This window comes from Podarcis bocagei (genome assembly GCF_964188305.1).
Source record: "Podarcis bocagei genome assembly, chromosome: 13".
NCBI lineage: Eukaryota > Metazoa > Chordata > Lepidosauria > Squamata > Lacertidae > Podarcis > Podarcis bocagei.
The window spans coordinates 53,117,638-53,139,091 of record NC_138138.1 but is presented as its reverse complement, the minus strand read 5'-3'; the positions used below and the strand labels follow the sequence as shown (position 1 = coordinate 53,139,091).

Here is a 21,454-nt window from a genome sequence, read left to right as displayed (position 1 = left end):
GGGAGTGGTTTGCAATTTCTGTGTGGTGGGTGGCTGGGGGGATAGTTGAGGTTTTTGAAGACTTTGGTGATTTTTGAAGCTTTTCCAAAACTTCTTTTGCAGCCATTTGGTAAGTTAAACTTTTAAAACTTTTTTGGGGGGTTTTGGATTTTGGGTTGGGGTGTTTGGAATTCAAGGACTTGGTTCTGGGTTTGAATTTCTGTGTGGTGGGTGGCTGGGTGCTTTTGAATTTTTTGGATATGAAGCACTGATTATTTTTTTTTGGGGGGGTTGCGAAGGTAGGAGCTGTGCTGCCATGGGACCCAAGAAGACTGCTGCTGCAGAGGCCAGCGAGGGGAAGAAGGAGAAGGTTACACTGGAAATGAAGAAGGAGATCATCCGGAAGCATGACGGTGGAATGCGTGTGACAGACCTTGCCAGGGAGTACGGGAGGAATCCATCGACCATCGGGACCATCCTGAAGATGAGGGAGAAGATCCTTGCGACTGATGCAGCCAAGGGAGTCACCAGGATCGTGAAGAACCGCCCAGCTGTTCTGGAGGAGGTGGAGAAGTTGCTGCTCATCTGGTTAGAAGAGAAGCAGCGTGCAGGGGACACAGTGACTAAGGCCGTCATTTGTGAGAAGGCCAAGGCCTTGCACGCAGACCTCGTCCGGGAACAGCCAGGAACCTCAGGCGAGCCAGAAGTCTTCAAGGCAAGCAGAGGCTGGTTTGACCGGTTCAAGACAAGATCTGGAATCCACAGCGTGGCCAGGCATGGAGAGGCTGCCAGTTCTGATGTTTCTGCGGCTGAAGACTTTGCAGCGGAGTTCCTGGAGGTTGTGAAGACGAAGGGCTACGCTCCACAGTAGGTCTTCAACTGCGACGAGACCGGGCTGTTTTGGAAGAGGATGCCCAAAAGGACTTTCATCACACAGGAGGAGGCCAAGTTGCCTGGCCACAAGCCCATGAAGGACCGTCTGACCCTGCTCTTCTGTGCCAACGCAAGCGGCGACCTGAAGATCAAGCCCTCTGGTGTACCACTCGGAGAACCCACGGGTCTTCAAGAAACACAAGGTCGACAAGTAGCAGCTGAGTGTCATGTGGCGATCCAACAGTAAGGCTTGGGTCACACGTGTGCTGTTTGTGGACTGGGTCAATCTTGTTTTTGGCCCTGCTGTCAAACAGTACCTGCTGGACAACGACCTGCCGCTGAAGGCTTTGCTTCTGATGGACAATGCTCCTGCTCATCCTAAAGGCCTTGAGGAGGACTTGTTGGAGGAGTTCAGCTTCATCAGCATCATGTTCCTGCCGCCTAACACCACGCCACTGCTCCAGCTGATGGATCAGCAGGTCATCACCAATTTCAAAAAACTCTACACCCAGGAGCTTTTCAGGCGATGCTTCGAGGTGACTGACTGCACCACCATCACCCTGCGGGAATTCTGGAAGGACCACTTCAACATCGTCACCTGCTTGAAGATGATCACCACGGCCTGGAACGGGATCAGCCAGAGAAATTTGAATTGCGCTTGGCGCAGCCTGTGGCTGGACTGTGTGGCACCAAGTGACTCTGATGCACCAGAGTCAACAGTGGTGCAGGACATTGTTGCCTTGGGGAGGACCATGGGCCTGGAGGTCACAGAGGAGGACATCAGCGAGCTGGTGGAGGAGCACGACCACGAGCTGACCACCCAGGAGCTGGTCGAACTGCAGGCAGAGGCTGCGCAGGAGCAGGCCTCGCTGGAAGAGGAGGAAGCAACTGAGGAACGGCTGTCCTCCAAAGAACTGAGGGACATTTGCCTGAAGTGGAAGGATGTGCAGGCTTTTGCATAGCGGCACCACCCTGACAAGCACGTTGCACATGACCTTGCGAACACTTTTGATACGAGGGTCATGTCGCCTTTCAGGGAGGTGCTGAAAAGGCGGATGAAGCAGCAGACCATGGACAGGTTCTTCAGCAAGAAGCAAAGAGTGGAAGAGGAACCTTCTTCGAGTTGTCCCCCAGAGTCTTAGAAAATGTACTGTACACTTTGTTGATTTTTAATGTTTTTCTGTCATGTTTAGAAACTTAATTTATTGTTCCTTCAATTTTTGAAATGCTCTTTACAGTATGTGTGACTTTAAAGAGCACTTAATAAACTCTTGTTGCACCAAATTTGGCTTTGTTTGGGCTTTTTTTGACCATAGGAACGCATTAATTGAATTTCAATGCATTCCTATGGGATTTCGTGCTTCGCAAGACGAAAAATTCGCTAGACGAAAAAACTTGCGGAACGAATTAATTTCGTCTTGCGAGGCACCACTGTACCAACTTTAAGCCCTCTAGTTCCCCACACCCAATGACAGCCTCACTTCTCTGTCCAGTGAGGCATCCACAAGCAAACTGACTCCCACTGCTACCCAGCAGAGGCAGGATCATGTGACACCAAACCAGAAGGACTTTGCTGACTCAGGGATGTTCCGCTTCAGCTCCTTTCCTACCTTGCCCAGGTTAACAGCAGCTGTTCTGTTTCTATGGTGATCGTTTTTTACCACAGCCTTTTACCTTGACATTCTGCTATCTCAGGTTTCTCAGCTTTCATACTCGCATGCTCTTCTCTCTGGCTTTACACATAAAAAAATTACAAAAACTGTTGCCTCCTTATCTTTCATCGCTTCCTCTTTTCCCTTTGTTTTTCTGTTGCCTGGTCACAGCGCCAGCAGGCAACGCTCAGTCTTGCAAGGACATCAACAGAAATAAAGGAGGATTGGTTAGATTGGTGAGAAGGTTAAAAAGTGATGCCGGTAGCACTGTTTCCCCCACTGCCTGGGTGGCTGCTGCAGGGCACCCCACAGTGGATTCCCAAGGAGGGTCATCAGTGGAAGCAGACAGCATTACTGGTAGTGACCTGAATCTCCTAGCAGAGCATAAAAAAGCAGTATTGCTAGCTCAGAAACCGCTGTCTATTACCAGCTGTTGTTGCCACTCTGGTCTCCTGACTGTCTCCAGAGATAAAGATCTGCTTTGGGGCAGCACAGTGAGGTTTGAGTGGGCCTCCTTATGCCGGAGGACTGCTGGAATGCTAACGTTTTCCCCCTTGAGGAACAAGTGATGCCATTTTCTGATCTTGCTGCTGAGGGGGGTTATGTAGCAACAGCAATACCCAAGGGTCTGCTCCACTCATATGGATGGCAAACCACATACAGGATTCCAGCTTCTGCTTTTCTCTTCTGCTCAATCCAAGAGTTCCTCAGTGAAGATTGCATTGGTTGCGCTGCATGGCTGATGGCACTGCATCCACTACTGTAGCAGCTTCTGGTGGTACTTCCTTGGTTCAAGTATCTACACTGGATCTAACACAGCAGGCTGTAGCTGAGGAACGTACACAATAGCTAGGGACCCTGAGCTAGTGCTTGAGAGGGGGAGCTGTGGCACCACTCCTCACTTCACCAGCAACCCTCCTCCGACTCTTCTTTGGCTTCCATTCCTTCCAAGTTCAAATAAGCAGTTCAGGATCCCAAGTACACACTGCTGGGCAGATATCTGCTGGCCGTAAAATTGCTAGGGGTTCTGGATCCCTGCAAGCTGTCAGAAAATACTTAGGGAAAGGAAAGGTGCCTCCAGCTGCCCGGGGGGGGGGCATTATTCAGAGGACTGCAGAAAATAGACTAACAGAGAAACTTCTGTAAGTCCCAGAGATTAAGGAGAATGGAGTGAGGGTGGTCTGCCTTCATTGCTAAGCACTTACTCCCAAAGTGCTCTGAGATTGCAGGACCCAACCTCAGAACCTGTGCAGCAGATATCTAGGGCAGCAGCGTTCTTTTGTTTTTTGTTTTAAGCACAAACCTGCTGTCAAGCAAACCCGTTTCCCTCCCCTTTTTCTAATGTCATCAAAGAGGAGTAGGTGGCTCTCCTACAGACCAGGAGGGACATTAGTGTGACTCAACATTTTTATTCTCTACCACAGCTGATCATGGAGCACCTGCGTTGACAGGCGGCAGCCCTGTTCTCAGTACTGTCCTGGCCAGATCATGTTCTTCAGGCACTCATGAGCTGTTTCAGTTTCTATGTCTGAAGCTCCTCTTCTGAAGGTGCTTTCCCATGTGATGATCACATTACCACAGTATGCCTCTGAATGACAGGCTCCTGTGTATACACCTCTTGTGTATTATAGAAAAGGGCAGAGTGATTTCAAGACCACACTCATCCTTCATCCCTAAAGTTAATTCCTTGTCCCATCACTCTCAGGAGCTAATCCTGCCTTTCTTTGACCTTAACCCCTCTGAAGAAGGCTTGGTACAAGCTAGACATGCGCAAGGCACTAAAATCCATTTCAGAAGCACTGTGCCCTTCAGGCACTCAGATTGCTCTCAGCAGCCTCTGTATTTCCTTTCATCCCTCTAACCTAGGCCAAAACATGCCTAAGACGTCTCTGATTAGGTGGATCAGTGCACGTATATTGCTAGTTCTTGAGGCACAAAGCTTGCCTACACTGTTTAAAATCACGTAGAACTCGACCAGGGCAGCCTGGCATCACTGCAGCCTTTTCTACCAATGCTTCAATATTAAAGATATGAAGGTGTGTGACTTACTCCTCAGCAGATACTTTTCATTACATATTGTAGGATGCATGCCTGTGCTTTGACAGAGGTAGCATTTGATAGGAGTGTGCTACAATGTGTACTGCTGCTGTCTTAGATATCCATATTGGGATGCCTGCCTCCCAATGGACCCAGAATGGAACCTTGTTCCCTTATTGTGAATGCCCGTCCTGGCCCAGTGTGACCAGAGGCGTCCAGCCCTGCTCTTCTTCAGGTGGTTGGGTACCAATTGGCACATGGAGGCTTTGGCTATAATTGTCCACCTGTGCCAGATGTGGGGACTCTTGTTATTTCTGTTTTCCTAATATTCCTTTTTCCTCCAGTTTCTTAATGCACACAATATGTGATCGGCTTGTTAAGGAATTGGAACTGAGGCTAGGCCTCCTGAGCCAGCACAGTGTTTCATTTTGGTGTCACCTGATCCTGCCTGCTTTAGGTGGTAGTAAGTAGGAGTCCATTCATATAAAGATTCCACCTTCACACTTGGCCAGGATAGACCTTCATGGTAAGCGACCAACACCCCGTTCTTTCCGAGAGGAGCGGTGTAGAAGAGGACAGCAGCCAGGACATTTGGCTTCTCAGCATCTGGTAGGGGGAATCTCTTGCCAAGCCCCGCCATCTGTTTGCTGCTTTGTAGCTTCACGGGAGCCAACGTCTTCACCCCAAACGCCTATCTATTTGCTCTTCAAATGTGTGTGCAGGGGGTGGGGGGAGACAGAGAGCACTGAACACATTCATATGACAGCTTGCTTATTTATTTGTTTATTTCAACAAAAGGTCCAGGCCACAAGAAGCGGAGCAAGAGTCCTCGCATCCCAGAGATGAAGAGGAAGATGAAGGGGAAGAAGATGGCGCCTCTGAAGATCAAGCTGGGCATGATTGGGGGCAAGCGCAAAAAGAGCAGCTCAGTAAGACCCTCTCCTTGTCCACTGGGTGTGAATGTGGAGACTGGGTGAAAGGTGATGGGCGGATGGGCATTGTTTCTATTTGTTTGGCGTTTTCGGACTGAAGAACTGTGCAGTTTTGAAAGAAGACATCGCAGCTACCTGCCAAAATCGGATTTCTGTGACCTGTTTTTGTTATGCAAATACAGCTCATTTGCTTCCCTTTGGCTTATTGTGCTTGTGCTAGTCATGGGGAGGGTTCTTGGACTGACCTTCTTTGCTGCCCTTCTGGCTTTTGAGATTTCACCAGGTGCTGCCATAGCCTGCACAATGTTCAGCTTGCCTTTGAAGCCATCCTGCCCCACCACAGGCATAAGATTTTTCTTATGGGCTATGGTAGGAAACCAGGCTAGACTGAGTTTGCATGGTATGACTGGAGGTATGCTTGTTTGCTTATAAAATCACTTCTGTTTTCTTCTTGCCCCCTCACCTTATAACTGTATTAAGTGGCGCTGTATTCTCCCTGCTCCCACCCCCCAGCCATAACTGAGGAGGGCTGGATGTCAAGCCACCTCCTTTTTCTTCTTGCTTGCTCCTTGGGGCAGATACTAACCTCAGGTGCCAAGCCCGTCCCCCCCCCCCACGTCCCAGCAACCATTTCCTCTCTCCCCATTCCCCCTTACTTCTGCTTCTGTATGGGCCTTTCCTAATGGAGGGCTGCTCCGGTTATGTACAGCATTTGTTTCAGAGTGACGAGGTGGGAGAGCCAGAGGAAGAATCTGACCTTGACAACTCCAGTGTTCACAGCTCCTCGGTGCGTTCTGACAGTTCAGGGCGGGTGAAGAAACTCAAGCGGGGCAGACCTGGTCGGAAGAAGAAAAAAGGTGAGTGTGGGCTGTAGGTTAGAGCATGGTAGTTAGGTAAACAAACTCATTTCCTGGTTATAAGATAGATGCAGCTATCAATCACTCCTAACCCTGATGGCTGTGTTCTGCTTCCATGGTCAGAGGCAATAAACTTCTGAAAAACAGTTGATGAAAACTGCAGAGTGGGCAGAGTGCTGTTGGACTCATGTCCTCCTTGCAGGCATCTGGCTGGCCACTGGGACAACAGGAGGCTGAACAAGATGGGCCACTAGCCTGAGTTCCTTTGGGTTAGAAAAAGACAGTCCTACTAGATTTCCCTGTAAAAAGAACGACAGAAGGGGCAAAGACTCGCTTTCTCACTCAGCTGCCAGGGCAGAAGGGCCATTTTCCAAGTTTCCTGTTTGTGTGTGGCAAAGGAATTCTGGGAAGTTTCAGCCACGCCTCCTTCCCACTGGTTTGTGTCATTCACAGGCCCCCATAGCCCTGGAGAGAAGTTTCCATTCAACCCACCTTTCATTGTGCTAATCATCCAGCCTCTTCTCCCTTCAGTTGCTGCTTTTTCAGTTCCATCCCCTTTTGGGGACGAGCGGTAAATGCAATTTGTTGAATACCCCTCAGTTTCTAAGGGAGGAAGATGGATGACTCCCAATCCTAGACCTGCCCTGGCCCAGGTAAGGGAGTAGGTTGTACGTGGCTCAGGTGCCTTCATGCCATATTCTGGTTTCTCCCCACTTCCCGGCCCTGCAGTTGCTGGTGAAGAAGAGGCAGACGGCTACGAGACAGACCACCAAGACTACTGTGAGGTGTGTCAGCAGGGCGGGGAGATCATCCTCTGCGATTCATGTCCCAGAGCTTATCACCTGGTGTGCCTGGATCCGGAGCTAGACAAGGCCCCCGAGGGCAAATGGAGCTGCCCCCACTGTGTAAGCTGCTCACCTTTCTTCCTTGTTCTCTGCACACTAGCACCTCCCACTCTGTGTCTCCCCCATTTCCAGGGAAGGAGCTTGCCTGTTGTAGCCCTTGCTCTGGTGCCATTCCCGCTTAGGAGTCCAGGATGCTGTGCTAAAAATATATATTAAAAATCGAAAATATCAAGCTCTGAAAATTCAGATACTGTAGCTGGGATAGATTGTGCAAAAAACAATGAACTTGCACTTTCTAGTTCACCTTCTGAGTGCAAAACTGTCCTTTCCCTCCCTTTGTTTTAAATTAGTGCTTGGGTTAGGGATGGTGGGAAAAGAGGGACTTTGGGGGGTGCTGTGTGCATAGGGACAAGGAGGCAGGGGCTGGGGTTCAGTGGAAGGACTCTGATTGGTCCATTCAGATGCCTTGCGGTTTCAAAACCCTGGCATATTCTTGTACCACAAAGACTAATGCAATTGAAGTGGGGATACTTGCTCTTCTGATGCTATTCTAGGAACCCAGATCCTGCTATTATTGGCTGCAAGGATCTGGATCTCTTTGAAAAATTATATTTAAAAAAATATTTAGCACATGTGCTGCTGAAGCTAGTACCTAAATTAATTTTTGAGAGCTACTCTTGGCTTTTAAAGCTGTGACTCTTCTACATACTTCATTTTCCTTTGCCGAGAATTCAGGCTGTGTAGAAACAGAAACCCATGAATCTGAAATTCATCAGAATAGTTGCTGGATAGGCTCTGGCTTCTGCTGTTTGCAGCTCCAAGTGCTCCTACTTGCATGACCCCTATATCATAATCCAGCTCTCTCTCTCTGGGTGTGTCGTGTCCCTCGCCTGCAGGAAAAAGAAGGGGTGCAGTGGGAGCCAAAGGAGGAGGAAGAAGAGTACGAAGGGGAGCTGGACGATGCTGAGAAGGAGGAGGAGGACGATCACATGGAATACTGCCGCGTCTGTAAGGACGGGGGCGAGCTCTTGTGTTGTGATGCTTGCATCTCATCCTACCATATCCACTGCCTCAACCCGCCGCTTCCTGAGATCCCTAATGGGGAATGGCTGTGTCCCCGTTGCACGGTGAGGGCACTGGGAGAGAGGGCATCATGCTGGATTTCGGGGTGGGGGAGGAGTGGCTGTGCTGTGAAGAGGGTAAGAGAGAGAGACCAGCCAATGCATTTACTTGTCAGTAAGGCTCACTGGTTACATAAAGGGTTGCCTCCTGGACAAGAGGCTTTGGTGGGTGGCCAGACTCCCTGTGTCTCTGACACCTTCTCTTTCCCATCCCCAGTGTCCCATGCTAAAGGGACGGGTCCAAAAAATCCTGCACTGGCGATGGGGGGAGCCTCCAACACCAGTCGCTGTCACCCTGCCACCCGATGCCAACCCAGACGACCCACCGCCCAAGTCTCTGCAGGGTCGTTCCGAGCGCGAATTCTTCGTCAAGTGGGTCGGGCTGTCCTATTGGCACTGCTCCTGGATAAAGGAATTGCAGGTACGACTTTGACTAAACTTGGGGCTGAGGCAGCTATGCCTTCGGATAAAACTCCATGCCTCGTCAGAGAGTGCGGGACCCCAAAACTGGAAACGAATGGTGGGATGACAGTTCTGTCAACAGCACATAGGGAGAGCTTGGCGTGTCTGGGCATTTGAACCTCTCCACATAGCATCATTCAGTCTTTGGGCAGCTTCTGCTCTTTGCCCTGCCTTCGTCCTTCAGCATAAACTTAAATCAGTGTCAGCGCAACCGTGGGCTGGGGTGAACTTCTTCATTCCCTCTCTTCTGCCCCCAAGGACTGCCACCTCTCCCTGGCATCTCTTGTTTGGGGAGGCTCCCAGCACTCCAGCTCCAGCAGTGTTGTTCTGCTGTTGCTCTCTGGGCACGGGAAAGGTGCCAGCCTGTTTGTGCAAAAACCACGTCCGTTTGAAGGTGGTATATTAGAATGGGAGAGCAGCAGCAGCAGCAACACATGTCTGTCAATGCCAATGATAGCCAGAAGTTCCAACCACTCTATGTCCCAACTACTTCTAATGACTGGATGCTGAGCATAGAGATCACCATCATCAGGGTGTCCCGTATGTGGGCCTCCTTCAGGCATGTCACTGGCTTCATCAGAACCATGTGTACTGTCGCTCTTGACCCATCATGGCAGAGGCTAGATGGCCACTGATCAGGGGTGCGGTCGCAGTGGGTTTTCTGTATCAGCATTTGATTCAAATCCTTATATTTCTCATTCACGTTTACTCAGTTTCTCACCTTTCTTTTTTCTTCCCTTTCTCTGCCCCCTCCCCCCACAAATCCCAGCTTGAGATTTTCCACCTGGTGATGTACAGGAATTACCAACGAAAGAACGACATGGATGAGCCCCCGCTGCTTGACTACGGTTCTGGTGATGACGATGGGAAGAGTGAGAAGAGGAAGAACAAGGATCCTTTCTATGCCGAGATGGAGGAGAAATACTACCGCTATGGCATCAAGCCTGACTGGATGACCATCCACCGTGTTATAAACCATAGGTCAGCTTGTGTGTGCGTGTGCACACTTGTGTGTGCATACTTCATCCCCTATCACAATGATGCCATAGCTCAAGGGTGGTGAACCTGCAGCCCTCAGGTCAGATCTGGCCCACTAAACCACTGCAGGTGGTCGACAGGCATTGACAAAACTGAGCTCCTCTTCTCTGCAAAGGCAACTCTCTTGCTGGAAGGTCTTCCCGATCAGGAAACAGGAAGGAGTATTCCTTCCTGTTTCCTGAGCATTAAGACCTCCTGCCAACAGCACAGGAAGGAGCAACCTTTGTAAGGTCAACCAGTGGGGCTTTCTTCCCCATCACAATGCTGGCTTGAACCTCTCTCCTCTCCTCTCAGCCCAGCACTGCAATGGGGATGAGTGCCATGCATACATCCTAGTGTGGTGTGTGCCAGCATATGTGTGTGTGTGTGGTCTGCATGTGTTTGGTTTGTGCATGCTGCATATCTGGCAAGCATGTGTGTGTGTGGTGTGCATGCATGCAGCCCTCGGACATCGGTCAGTTGTGAATGTGGTCCCTGGACCCGGGAAGGTTTAGCCGCTTGTACTGTAGCCCACGGCCAGTGCACTGTTAGTCCTGATGAGACCTAGGCATGTGTTGGATATTTTGCGGTGGGCATTAGTGGGGTCACCCAGCGGGGAGCATTTGAGGTATATAGGTGTTGGCAGCCTGGCCACTCCTGGGAACCCCACCTTTCTTTAAAGAATATTTAATCCTCAAGGTTCTGAAGAATAAAATGGATTTGAACATGACCTTTGTGCGTTTCTCCAAGAGAATCCTTCTAAAAGATTTCCATATCTTCATGATATTCACCGGCTTAGCCATGGTGGCCTTTGTTGACTTAATCCCATCAGATGCCTTTCGGTGAAACAGAGTAAGCAAACCCAGTTTGTGTGTTTGCTTTTCTTTCTGCTTCTTTCTCTCTTTTCTCTTTGCGCCGTGAATTTACTTTGTGCAGCATTGACAAAAAGGGCAACTACCACTACCTGGTGAAATGGCGTGACCTTTCCTACGACCAGTCCACGTGGGAGGAGGATGAGATGTCGATTCCCGACTATGAGTACCAGAAGCAGGCCTATTGGTTTCACAGGTGAGGAAAGCATGAGGGTGGCGGTGGGGAGGGAGGCACTGAGCAGGGCAGGATTGAGCTGCCTGGCCCAATGCACCATGGGCCATGCCTGAGATTCCTGAGTGAGACACAATGGGGCCTTCCTCTCTCTCCACCCCCCCCTCACTCTCTAGAGAGCTGATAATGGGTGAAGACCCTGCCCAGCCCAGGAAGTACAAGAAGAAGAAGAAGGAGCTGACGTCGGAGGACCCGCCCAACTCCCCCACCAACGATGTAAGCTCTGGGGTGGTGGCTAGCAGTGCAGCCACTCCTCTGCGGTGCTGGGCACCCTTGACGCTGCAGCACTGGGCTGGGAAGGGAGTGCAGCCTGACAAAGAGGAAAGCTCTGTGCAGCTGATGGGCCCAAGACATTTTAAATGGGGATCATTTCAGGGGTGGTGTCCAGAAGGGAGCGAGCCTCTGTCCGTGTGCGTGCACGGCTCTCACCTCTCTGCTTCTCTCTCTCCGGACATCCTTGCAGCCCACGGTGAAGTATGACAGCCAGCCACGCTTCATCACGTCCACAGGGGGCACGCTGCACATGTATCAGCTGGAAGGCCTGAACTGGCTGCGGTTCTCCTGGGCCCAGAGCACAGACACCATTCTGGCAGATGAGATGGGCCTAGGCAAGACGATCCAGACCATTGTCTTCTTGTACTCGCTGTACAGGGAGGTAAGCCAGGAGTGGTGGCCTGGGCATGTTCGCTCTCTTTTCCATTGTCCAAAGTATGTGAGTCTCTCTCTCTCTCCTTCCCCCCGCTACTGCCCCTGCCTCCTGTGGAAACCTAACATTTACATGTCATTGCATGGCCCTTTCCTTATGCTATGACCCAGGACTTCTGAACTAGTTCTCTTCCTTTTCTGATCATGCGCCTTCCCAAGTGTTACAAAGAAAGTGCTGGCTTCCTGTCCTAAAAGCTCACAGTCCTAAAAGTAGAGGAAGGAGAACAAGGGTATACATGGGACAGAGGGGGGAAATGGGTTATACAGTGGACACTCGGGATGCGAATGTGATCCACGTGGGAGGCATGTTCGCGACCCATGCGTCTGCGCATGCGCGGGTTGCGATTTGGTCTTTTGCACATGCACAAGTGCTGAAACCCAGAAGTAACCGTTCCAGTACTTCCGGGTTCGGCGAGGTGCGCAACCCAAAATCACACAACCCGAAGCATCTGTAACCCGAGGTATGACTGTAAACCTTCCAGTGAAACTCTCCCACCTACTCCAGACCCCTTGTGTCTTTCCAAGAAAGAAAGCCAATAAAGTTGCTTTTGCCAACGTTGTCTTTGTTTACACAGTTCCACCTTTCAAAGCAACTAAAAGTGCCCCCATACTCCTCCTGAGCCCCCATTCCCTGTTTGCCTAGCCCCTCTCCCCCTCTGAGACGGAATGGAAGAGATTCTCTTTGCTTCCTACCTCAGGCCCATCCATTCACTTCCACTGTTCTCCAACCAGATTGAAGCCACCGACTATTCTCCTCCAATCTGCTTTGGATGTCATAAAGCAAGTTTCCTGCCACTTGTTACTTTCCTCAAAACCTCCGCCTTAGCTCTCATTTTATTTGGGGTTTCCCTTCAGGGTTTCTGAAGGGAGATGGGCCTCATTTGTTGTTTGGAGTTTGGCCTCCCTGCTCTCCCAAGCTTCTCCCCTTTGGGGTTTCTTCATGGGTGAGTGTTCTGGAGCTGAACTATTTCTGCAGGATCCTACCCATCAGCATGAGCTAGACCTCAAGTGCTCCCTCCCTGCTGTCCTCCTCTGCCCCAACCACCTCCTGTCTTGACCTCCTCATGGCAGCCTTCCACTGAGTGCCTGCTTTGCCAAGACATCTTGCTGAAGTACTGGAGCCGCAGGCTTTTCTGAAAGGTGGCGAGGCAAGGGAAAGCCCTTTGCTTAAGCGAGCAGCTGAGTTGCTGTCTGCTCCAGCTGCTGATCCCGCACCTTGAGTGGGGCAGATTCTGCCACATTGCCCCAGATTCTTTTCCCCATAACAGCAGCAGGCAGCCTTCCTCCACAAAAGAAAAGGTGCACATTTAATCTCTGTTGTAGGGCAGCTTCCTTGTTGGTGATGACGTGGGAAGCACACAATGTGCATATGCTTCTCTGAACACGAGCGTGAATGCATCTGGGAAACCTGATGGGGCCAGATTTCCCAGATACTGTACATGCAAATTTGCGTGCGACATCTGCTGATTACCTGTTCCATGTGGGAAGCATCCGTGTTGTGCTGGTGCTTCCTACCGCATTCATAACGTGTGGAGCCATTGCCAGCCTTGCCTTGTGTGACGTAGATTATATGTCTTTTGGGCGCTGACCATATGAGGTCTCCGTGTTCTGTATACCGCCTAGCACAGGGTTGGTGCTGAATGAACGTCTGTTAGGAGGAGCGCATCAGCCCCAGGCAAAGGGTCCTTCTGTGAACAGCTGTTACTTCTGTATGAACAGCTGCTGTGACTGGCTGCGTGTCAGTGATCCCAGCAGAGCCACAGGAGAACCTTGCTCATTCTGGCAGCCAGCGTTTTATGAATGGATTTCTCTTTGCCTAGCTGAGCCCCTGGGAGCCAAAAGCAAAGAGCCTGAGAATTGCTGCATCAGGCTGAGTCAGGGCTGGGAGCTGCCGGTGGCCTCTTTTGACTCCTCCCGAGCTGCAGACAGGAAAGTTCCTTCTAGTCCACATGTGATTTCATGCTCTTCCTCTTTTCTCTCTCTCTCTCTCCCCCCCCCCCCAGGGCCACACCAAAGGGCCTTTCCTGGTCAGTGCTCCGCTGTCCACCATCATCAACTGGGAACGAGAATTTCAGATGTGGGCACCCAATTTCTATGTGGTGACCTACACAGGGGATAAAGACAGCCGCTCCATCATCCGTGAGAATGAATTTTCTTTTGAAGACAATGCCATGAAGGGTGGAAAGAAGGCCTTTAAAATGAAGGCAAGTGCAGTGGGGGGTTTTCCCCACCTTACAGCAACAGCAGCGCTGACTCTGCAGCTTCCCATGGGCCTTATATTGATTGTGGTCAATATAATTTTGCTCCCCACCAAACTTTGAGGCGGAAGGCAGCTTGTTAACCCCTTCGCTTCCAAGCCCCACAATGCTGCCTTGCCAGCTTGCCTTTCAAATGCACAAGAGCTCCAAACTCTTCCTCCATCAAGGAGAACCGCATTCAGTGGTGCCATGGAGCAGATGGTGGCTATACATATATTTTTCCCACCTTCTGTATTTCTCCTTTTTGTTTTCAGAGAGAAGCTCAGGTGAAATTTCACGTCCTCCTTACCTCCTATGAGCTTGTCACCATTGACCAGGCTGCCTTGGCTTCCATCCGGTGGGCCTGTCTTGTTGTGGATGAAGCTCACCGACTCAAAAACAACCAGTCCAAGGTGAGGAGAGCTGTGTGGTGGTGACGCCTGAGCTGGCTTGTCCTGGGTAAATGCCAGGATTTGGGACTCATCTGTGGTGGGTGAGGGTGTAGGAAGGTGGAGGAAGAAGGTTTCTCTGATGCATGTACTGCTCTTGCTTTCAGTTCTTCAGGGTGTTAAACGGTTATAAGATCGACCACAAACTGCTGCTCACTGGGACTCCTTTGCAAAACAACTTGGAGGAGCTGTTCCACCTGCTGAATTTCCTCACTCCTGAGAGATTCAAGTATGGCTAATTTTGTGCTTGCTTCCCCTTTGCTGTGGAGACCCGTTAATCAGAGAGCTGGAGGGGCTTCATCTTAATTCCTCTCCTATCTGTCATCTACCTTCAGACTGGGGTCCCTGTCCACAGTTTCCCCTCTCCTTTCCAGGTTTGCATCCACCAGTAAACTTTTCATCCAGTGCATAGCTAGTCGGAACATAGGGTGGAGTTTCTACCTAATCTTCCACCCAGCTGGAACTTGGTAGAACAGAGGGGCTGAGTCCTTCCACTCTAATCACAGAAGGCCTTGGGATAAGTTCAGCCTTCATAAGCATGAGGGGAGCCTGGTGAGCTAGTTGACATAAAAAGACTTGGCTGAATGTGAAAGGACAAGTGAATAGCAGGTCTCCTCACTCCTGAATTTATAAGACCTAGTACCTTACAGCTGATCCCAAAATGGGGTGGGCCATCTGCCTCACAGCACAGCTCTAGTGTCAATGTTATACAGAAAGCGGTTTGGAAAACCTATAAAAGAGGAGCATTTGAGCATCTGAAAATGTATATCTGGAGGGATGGCTCCCTCTGCTGACCAGACATGCACACTGCTGGCAATCTGGCATCTTGGTCACTCCCAAATGAAACTTAATGTGACTTCTGGTGGCCACAAGGAAGTTCCGTTTGTCTGAAACAGATGTCTAGTGATGGGGGGGGGGCGGGCTCCTCCCATCAGCACTGGAAGCTGGACTTGTAGAGGCTTCAAGCTCTTTCCAGAGTGGGTGGAGAGGGCCAGGTTACATTTTCACATTTTTGCCCTTTGTTAACTGAGGAACCTCAGCTGCTCTTGCCTCTCCAAGGCTTAGCGAAACTAAAAGAGATGGCTTCTCTCTTACCTCTTTCATTGACTTTAGGGCTGGAAAGATTTTTATTTGGTTTGGTGGTGTCTTTTACCCCGAGACTTGCAAAGGAACTACAAAGCATTAAGTTCTCCCTTCCCTTCACGTCTGTGGATTTGTTATTTCTTTCCACCTACCAACTAAAGATCCTGCCTTCCCAGCCTTCAAATTTGACACCACATTAACACCACATAAATGATCCACTTTTATTTATTTATTTAATTTAAAATACGTTTAGTCACTTTTCTGGACAAGAGCCTTAGCATCAAAATTAAAAGCTTAAAAATCAGTGCACAGTTTAAAACTTTAAATAATAATAAAAAATCTAATACAGTGGCACCTCAGTTTAAGAACAGCCCTGTTTACGAACAATTCAGTTTACAGACCCCGCAAAACCAGAAGTAGTGTCCCGGTTTGCGAACTTTACCTCGGTCTAAGAATGGAATCCGAATGGTGGAAGGGCACCGGTGGCGGGAGGCCTCATTAGGGAAAGCATGCCTCGGTTTAAGAACAGTTTCAGTTCAAGAATGGACTTCCGGAATGGATTAAGTTCGTAAACCGAGGTACCACTGTGCTACTAGTCAGAACACTTGACAGGTTTCCACCTGCCACCCAAAATGAATAAAACTTAGTCTAACTAAGTTATCACCCAGCTAATTATTATTGTACCTTAGAGAGCAGTTGTATACCACCCTTCATCTGCACATCTCAGGGTGGTTCACAAGCTAAAAATGCAATATACTGCAAAAGCACAAAATACATGACAAAAACAAGAACAGAAAACCCCAACCAGTAACCCCCCTCCCCTCCCACAAACACATTTAAAAGGAGTATAGGATGTTAATCGACCCAAGGCCTTGTTGAAGAGGAACCTGGTGCCTAAAAGTGTATAATGAAGGCATCAGCCAAATCTCCCTGGTTCCTCAATTCCGTTTGCCCAGCCAATTTCTCCCTAGAAAATCCACTTTATATTGCTGTTTGTCTTGATTTAGTGCTAAAGAATGGGTTTTTCCATGGAATGTGGTGAGGTAAAGGCAAAACCACTTGGATCCATGCCTAGAAAGCACAGGACAAGCAGAAAACTGCTTGGACCCATGCTTTCTAGGCACAGGAAATGTGGGCAAGCCGTCCTTGTCTGAAACCCTGGAGACCCACTGCTGCCAGCCAGTGTAGACAGTACTGCAGGGGTTGGCAAGATTTATCTCAACTGGGCCAGTTCACTCCAGCGGAGATCCCTCCATGGGCCAGCATCTGTGTCTGCGCAGACGCGATTTTCGGCACTTCGGAAGCGAGTTTAGCGCAGCACGCGGGGACTCGCTGAGTGGGCGGCTCAGTTTGGGGGCAGCTCGTGGGCTAGTTAAACGACCTTCGTGGGCTGCTTGTGGCCCATGGCCTTAGGTTGCCTACCACTGCAGTACTGTATATGGCAGCTCCCTGTGTTTTCGATGCTTCTATATACTGCCTGCAATCACAAAATATTTTAGGGTGGGTCACAAAATTTAAGTGAATAAAGAAAATGCAATTTAAAACCAATTTACTTTTTATGATCCAACCCCCACTCCGCAAGCCGTTGTTTTAAGGAAGCTGGGGGGGCATGACTTGGTTAGAACTGGGGGGAGTTGAAGGATGGGGCTTTCATTTAATTAAGGGTGCCCACCCTTCATTTGCCTGCCCTAATTTGAGCACTAGGCTTGGGGGAATATTTGTGATAGATCCTCCTTCAGATACTTCCCCCAGCCCCAAATCCCTTCCTTTCCCTTGTTTGAGTGCAGCATTTTGTTGGCCTGAAATATCCCCAGAGGTGTACACGTAACAGCTTCTGTCTCTTTCCCACAGCAACCTGGAAGGCTTCCTGGAGGAGTTTGCTGACATCTCCAAGGAGGACCAAATAAAAAAACTCCATGACCTCCTGGGACCCCATATGTTGCGCCGCCTCAAGGCTGATGTCTTCAAGAACATGCCGGCCAAGACAGAGCTCATTGTCCGGGTGGAGCTCAGCCCCATGCAGAAGTATGGGCAGGATTGGGGGAGGAGAGGCAGTGTGGGGGGCTGTCATTTCCATGCAGAGTTCCAGGGTGGTGCCAGATATATGACCTGGACTCTAGTGGGGTGGGGACACTGTGGTATGGATTTACAAGTGGCAGTGATGGCTCTTGGATCAGGGAGGGGAGACCCAGTGAAACAGAATTTGGGGGTGGGGAGCAAGTCTGGTCAGGATGGAGGAGAGTCAAGGTCCTTAGGTTCTCTGCAAGAATAGTTACATCCTGGGGAGGGAGCAGTAGACCAAAGCATGCCGGAACCCAGGACTCTGGTCTCCTTTCCTCCAGATTGTTGGGAGGGCGAATGGGAAAAGACAACTCATTGAATGTTAAATGTACTGTATTTTTCTCCCTCCCTTTTTGGTAAAAATCTGGCAGATACTTCTGTACGTGGAGGGGTCATAGAGTCTCTCTCATGCTACTCTTTTTCTCCTCCTGCTGTTCCCATTCTCCTCCCCCCCCCCCATCAGGAAATACTATAAATATATCTTGACCCGCAACTTTGAAGCTTTGAACTCCCGTGGTGGCGGTAACCAGGTGTCCTTGCTCAACATAATGATGGACCTGAAGAAATGCTGCAACCACCCCTACCTCTTCCCTGTTGCTGCGATGGTATGTCTTGCATTGCCCAGCCGGCTGGCAGGGGCCTGTGCAAGGCCAGGGCAGCTCTCTCCAGCTGGAAGGAGTGAGCTCATGTTGTGGAGCAGGGATAGGTTGCCTTTCGCAGGCAAACTGGCCCACCTCCTCAGTTAGCCCCTGGCCTTTGCCTAATCCCCTGGCAGCAAAGAGTAGACCCAGCCAGATGAAACCACCTGCATGAATGGCGACGGCTATGCTTTGTCTTGGCAGGAATCCCCCAAGTTGCCAAGCGGTGCCTATGAAGGGGGTGCTCTCATCAAGGCCTCTGGGAAACTGATGCTGTTGCAGAAGATGTTGCGGAAGCTAAAAGAGCAGGGCCACCGGGTGCTCATCTTCTCTCAGGTGAGAGTGGTTGGGGGGGATATATGGGGCCTTGAGCACCTGGATACTGGTTGTGTACAGTGTGGTGGACGGGATGGAGAAGAAAAAGATGTGAACAACTTGTTGTATGTTTCTTCTCCTATGGGTACAGCATACAAATAATGTAATTTCATGACATATTTTTTTCCTAAATGTTATGGAGGTGTTGGGATGCTGTTTTCTGTGACATCATCTGTTCAGTAAGAACAAATTAGTCTCAAGTGCAGGCATGCAGTGTACAACGAGAATGCTATTGATGAATGTGAAGGCACTATCAATCTCATTTAGGAATATGAATGCCCAGAGGTAAAAATGGGTTTTCCTCATTTTTCCAAGGTCTTCCTCCCTTCCCCTTCTTTTTTTTTTTTTAGAGTAGAAATTGGAAAGGAAAAGAAACCCCTCCAATGAACTATTATCTCTTTTAGGATAGTGCTCTTTAAGGCAGGGTTTTAAAATATTGTTCTAGCTGTACAGTACTCTCTCAAAATTGTCTCCAGTAACTTTGTACAGTAATATACAGCATTAGGAAATTGCAGTCTCTGTGTATACAGTAGATATGAACAACTCAATTCCAATTCTGTTAGGCTAAAGAAAAGCATAGAAATAAGAAGAAGTTTACTGTTGCTTCTTGGGCTATGGAGGAGAATTTTTAGTATTATTTCTTCTTTTTTCTGGATCTTGTTTATTGTGGAGGCAGTTTGTAAGCCCAAACAATTTTGCTTTCCACAGTGTTAGTGGTTTCTTCATCCCACCCCCCCACCCCCCGTTTCCCCAACTGAGAATTTCCAGAAGTATTAGATCTCTCGTCTCATTTATGGGTATCTTTTCCAGATGACAAAAATGCTGGACCTACTTGAGGATTTCCTTGACTATGAAGGGTACAAGTATGAACGGATTGACGGGGGCATTACGGGGGCCCTGCGGCAAGAGGCAATTGATAGATTTAACGGCAAGTATGAAGGTTGTGAGCCTGATGTGTGAGGGTAGAAGGCCTTTATGTATCATTACAGTATCATGACCTCAATTGTCTATAGAAAGGAGCCTGCCAAGGATCTCGTTCAGGTGGAGGCTCTCTCTGGATTGGGACTAGAGTGGGTTGTAAGGATCCATCTACATGCCACAAGAAGAACCCCACTAGATCAGACCTAAGGTATATCTATTTGAGGATCCCGTCTCCCACAGTGGTCAGCCAGCTGCTGATGGGGAACCTACAAGCTGGGCGTGAGGGTCAGTTGCAACGGTCTTGTTATGGTTGAGAAGTCAGTGCCAGAATTGGCATCCAAAACTTCAGCCTTTGTCAGTTGACGGAGGATAGAAGTTGCAGGTGTGCCGGCAGGCCAGAGCAATACTATAGGGAATGTCCAGTAGAAGGAACAAAAAATCCTGAAACAGCAACTCCTTCAGCTGTCTCTGTCTCTTGCTCGGTCACGAGACAGAACAGGGATGTAGTCTGCTAATCCAGACTAGACTGCAAAGGTTGGCTGTATGTTTTCTGCCTTTTCTGGGCAGCTGAAGGATCCAGCTCCTCAGTAATGGATGCCTTGTTTACCCCACACCAGAAAGGACATTCATGGTGAATCATAGAGTTGGAAGGGACCCCCAAAGGTCATCTGGTCCAACCCCCTGCAATGAAGGAATCCAAACTAAAGCATCCATGGCAGATGGCTATCCAAGGATGGAGAGTCCACAACCTCCCGAGGGAGTACATTCCACTGTCAAACAGCTCTAACTGTCAGAAAGTTATTCTTGATGTTTCGTTGGAATCTCTTGTAACTTGAAGGTTAAGAGATGTTTTTGCATAGCTTGGAGCAGGCAGCCATCATTTTTACTTTGGAGTGACATGATATACTTAGGAATCTGGTCCCAAGCATGAAATACCTTGGGCAAAGCAGACCTAAGCCTGACTTCTGAGTTCACCTTTGTGTTCTGAATTCTGAGTCCAGTTCATATGTCTTGCCTCCTGATTCACTCACTGAGGTCTTCATTCTTTTTCAGCCCCGGGAGCTCAGCAGTTCTGCTTCCTGCTCTCCACGCGGGCAGGTGGTTTGGGCATCAACTTGGCCACAGCAGACACGGTGATCATCTTTGATTCAGACTGGAACCCTCACAATGATATTCAGGTAGGGCCCTCTGCTCCCCTGATCACCCCCCTTCCTCCTTATGGACTTCTGTTTTTAAGGAGGGGGCTGGTGCTGTGATGTTTTTATTGTAATGCTCTGCATGTTTTAATAGACTATATATAAACTGTGTACGTGTATATATTATGTTTATTTTTATAATTGCTTTTTTCTATGTTTCTAGATGTTTCTAAGCATCTAAAACATGAGGGGGAAAGGTGGGATATAAAAATAATAATAATTCTGTAGATCCACCGGTGGTTGCACATAAGAACCACTTTGAGGGTGTGGTTGTTGTTTTTTACAATCAATATATTAATTTAATGAAGTAAATAATAAAATAAAAAAAACCTTTCTGGATCAGACCAAAGGCTGATTTTATCTATCATCCCTTTTTCACCCATTAGCCAACCAGCGGTCAACGGGTTATAGACATTCCCACAATCCGACTGTGCAAGCAAAATCCTCAGCATCCCAAGAAGCTTACTTTTCATTAACACAGAGATAATTTTTATTCAAAGCTATTTTCTGGTCACAAAGATAAGCTTGGCCATGTACCAGCAAAGCCTGCTAAAATTTCTAGGCTAGAGTGAGGCTGATTTCAGCACTCCCACCCAAGGCATGGACAAATGGAATGAATAATGCAAAATCAGCAAATGCAAGGAAAGTAGTTTTCAGGTACCAAATTAGGCATTTTGAGATAACAGCATGAGAGAGGTCTGTATTGCAGTTGACCCTGAGCCCTTGGAACAGAGTGGATAGTTAAACCTTAGCATGGTATTTGCCAAGTGATGATGGTTCTTACTCATCTGACAAACCCTCCAAACATTTTTTTGTTTTTGGGTCTGTGTTTCCTGGAGTGAGGTGTAGAGGTGACCCTCCCCTCCCTCATGCAGACCCAGAGCAATCCCTCAGCAAAGGGGGGCTGTGG

General features: G+C 49.0%; 1 protein-coding gene across 5 annotated transcripts in view; it reads left to right on the top strand.

Moving 5' to 3' along the window:
* Positions 1 to 21,454, top strand: part of CHD3 (chromodomain helicase DNA binding protein 3) — a 61,025-nt gene that overhangs the window by 24,288 nt on the left and 15,283 nt on the right. For 3 of the 5 annotated variants that reach the window (XM_081167662.1, XM_081167666.1, XM_081167665.1), the window contains exons 6-22: positions 5,340 to 5,470; positions 6,183 to 6,330; positions 7,060 to 7,235; positions 8,072 to 8,302; positions 8,514 to 8,717; positions 9,528 to 9,739; positions 10,712 to 10,843; positions 10,996 to 11,095; positions 11,343 to 11,534; positions 13,588 to 13,788; positions 14,097 to 14,234; positions 14,378 to 14,499; positions 17,205 to 17,378; positions 17,878 to 18,019; positions 18,257 to 18,388; positions 19,238 to 19,355; positions 20,402 to 20,526. In XM_081167662.1, coding sequence (XP_081023788.1) covers positions 5,340 to 5,470; positions 6,183 to 6,330; positions 7,060 to 7,235; positions 8,072 to 8,302; positions 8,514 to 8,717; positions 9,528 to 9,739; positions 10,712 to 10,843; positions 10,996 to 11,095; positions 11,343 to 11,534; positions 13,588 to 13,788; positions 14,097 to 14,234; positions 14,378 to 14,499; positions 17,205 to 17,378; positions 17,878 to 18,019; positions 18,257 to 18,388; positions 19,238 to 19,355; positions 20,402 to 20,526 — 2,678 coding nt within the window. The remainder of the gene's footprint in view (positions 1 to 5,339; positions 5,471 to 6,182; positions 6,331 to 7,059; positions 7,236 to 8,071; positions 8,303 to 8,513; positions 8,718 to 9,527; positions 9,740 to 10,711; positions 10,844 to 10,995; positions 11,096 to 11,342; positions 11,535 to 13,587; positions 13,789 to 14,096; positions 14,235 to 14,377; positions 14,500 to 17,204; positions 17,379 to 17,877; positions 18,020 to 18,256; positions 18,389 to 19,237; positions 19,356 to 20,401; positions 20,527 to 21,454) is intronic. The other 2 variants (XM_081167663.1, XM_081167664.1) reach the window with 2 other exon arrangements.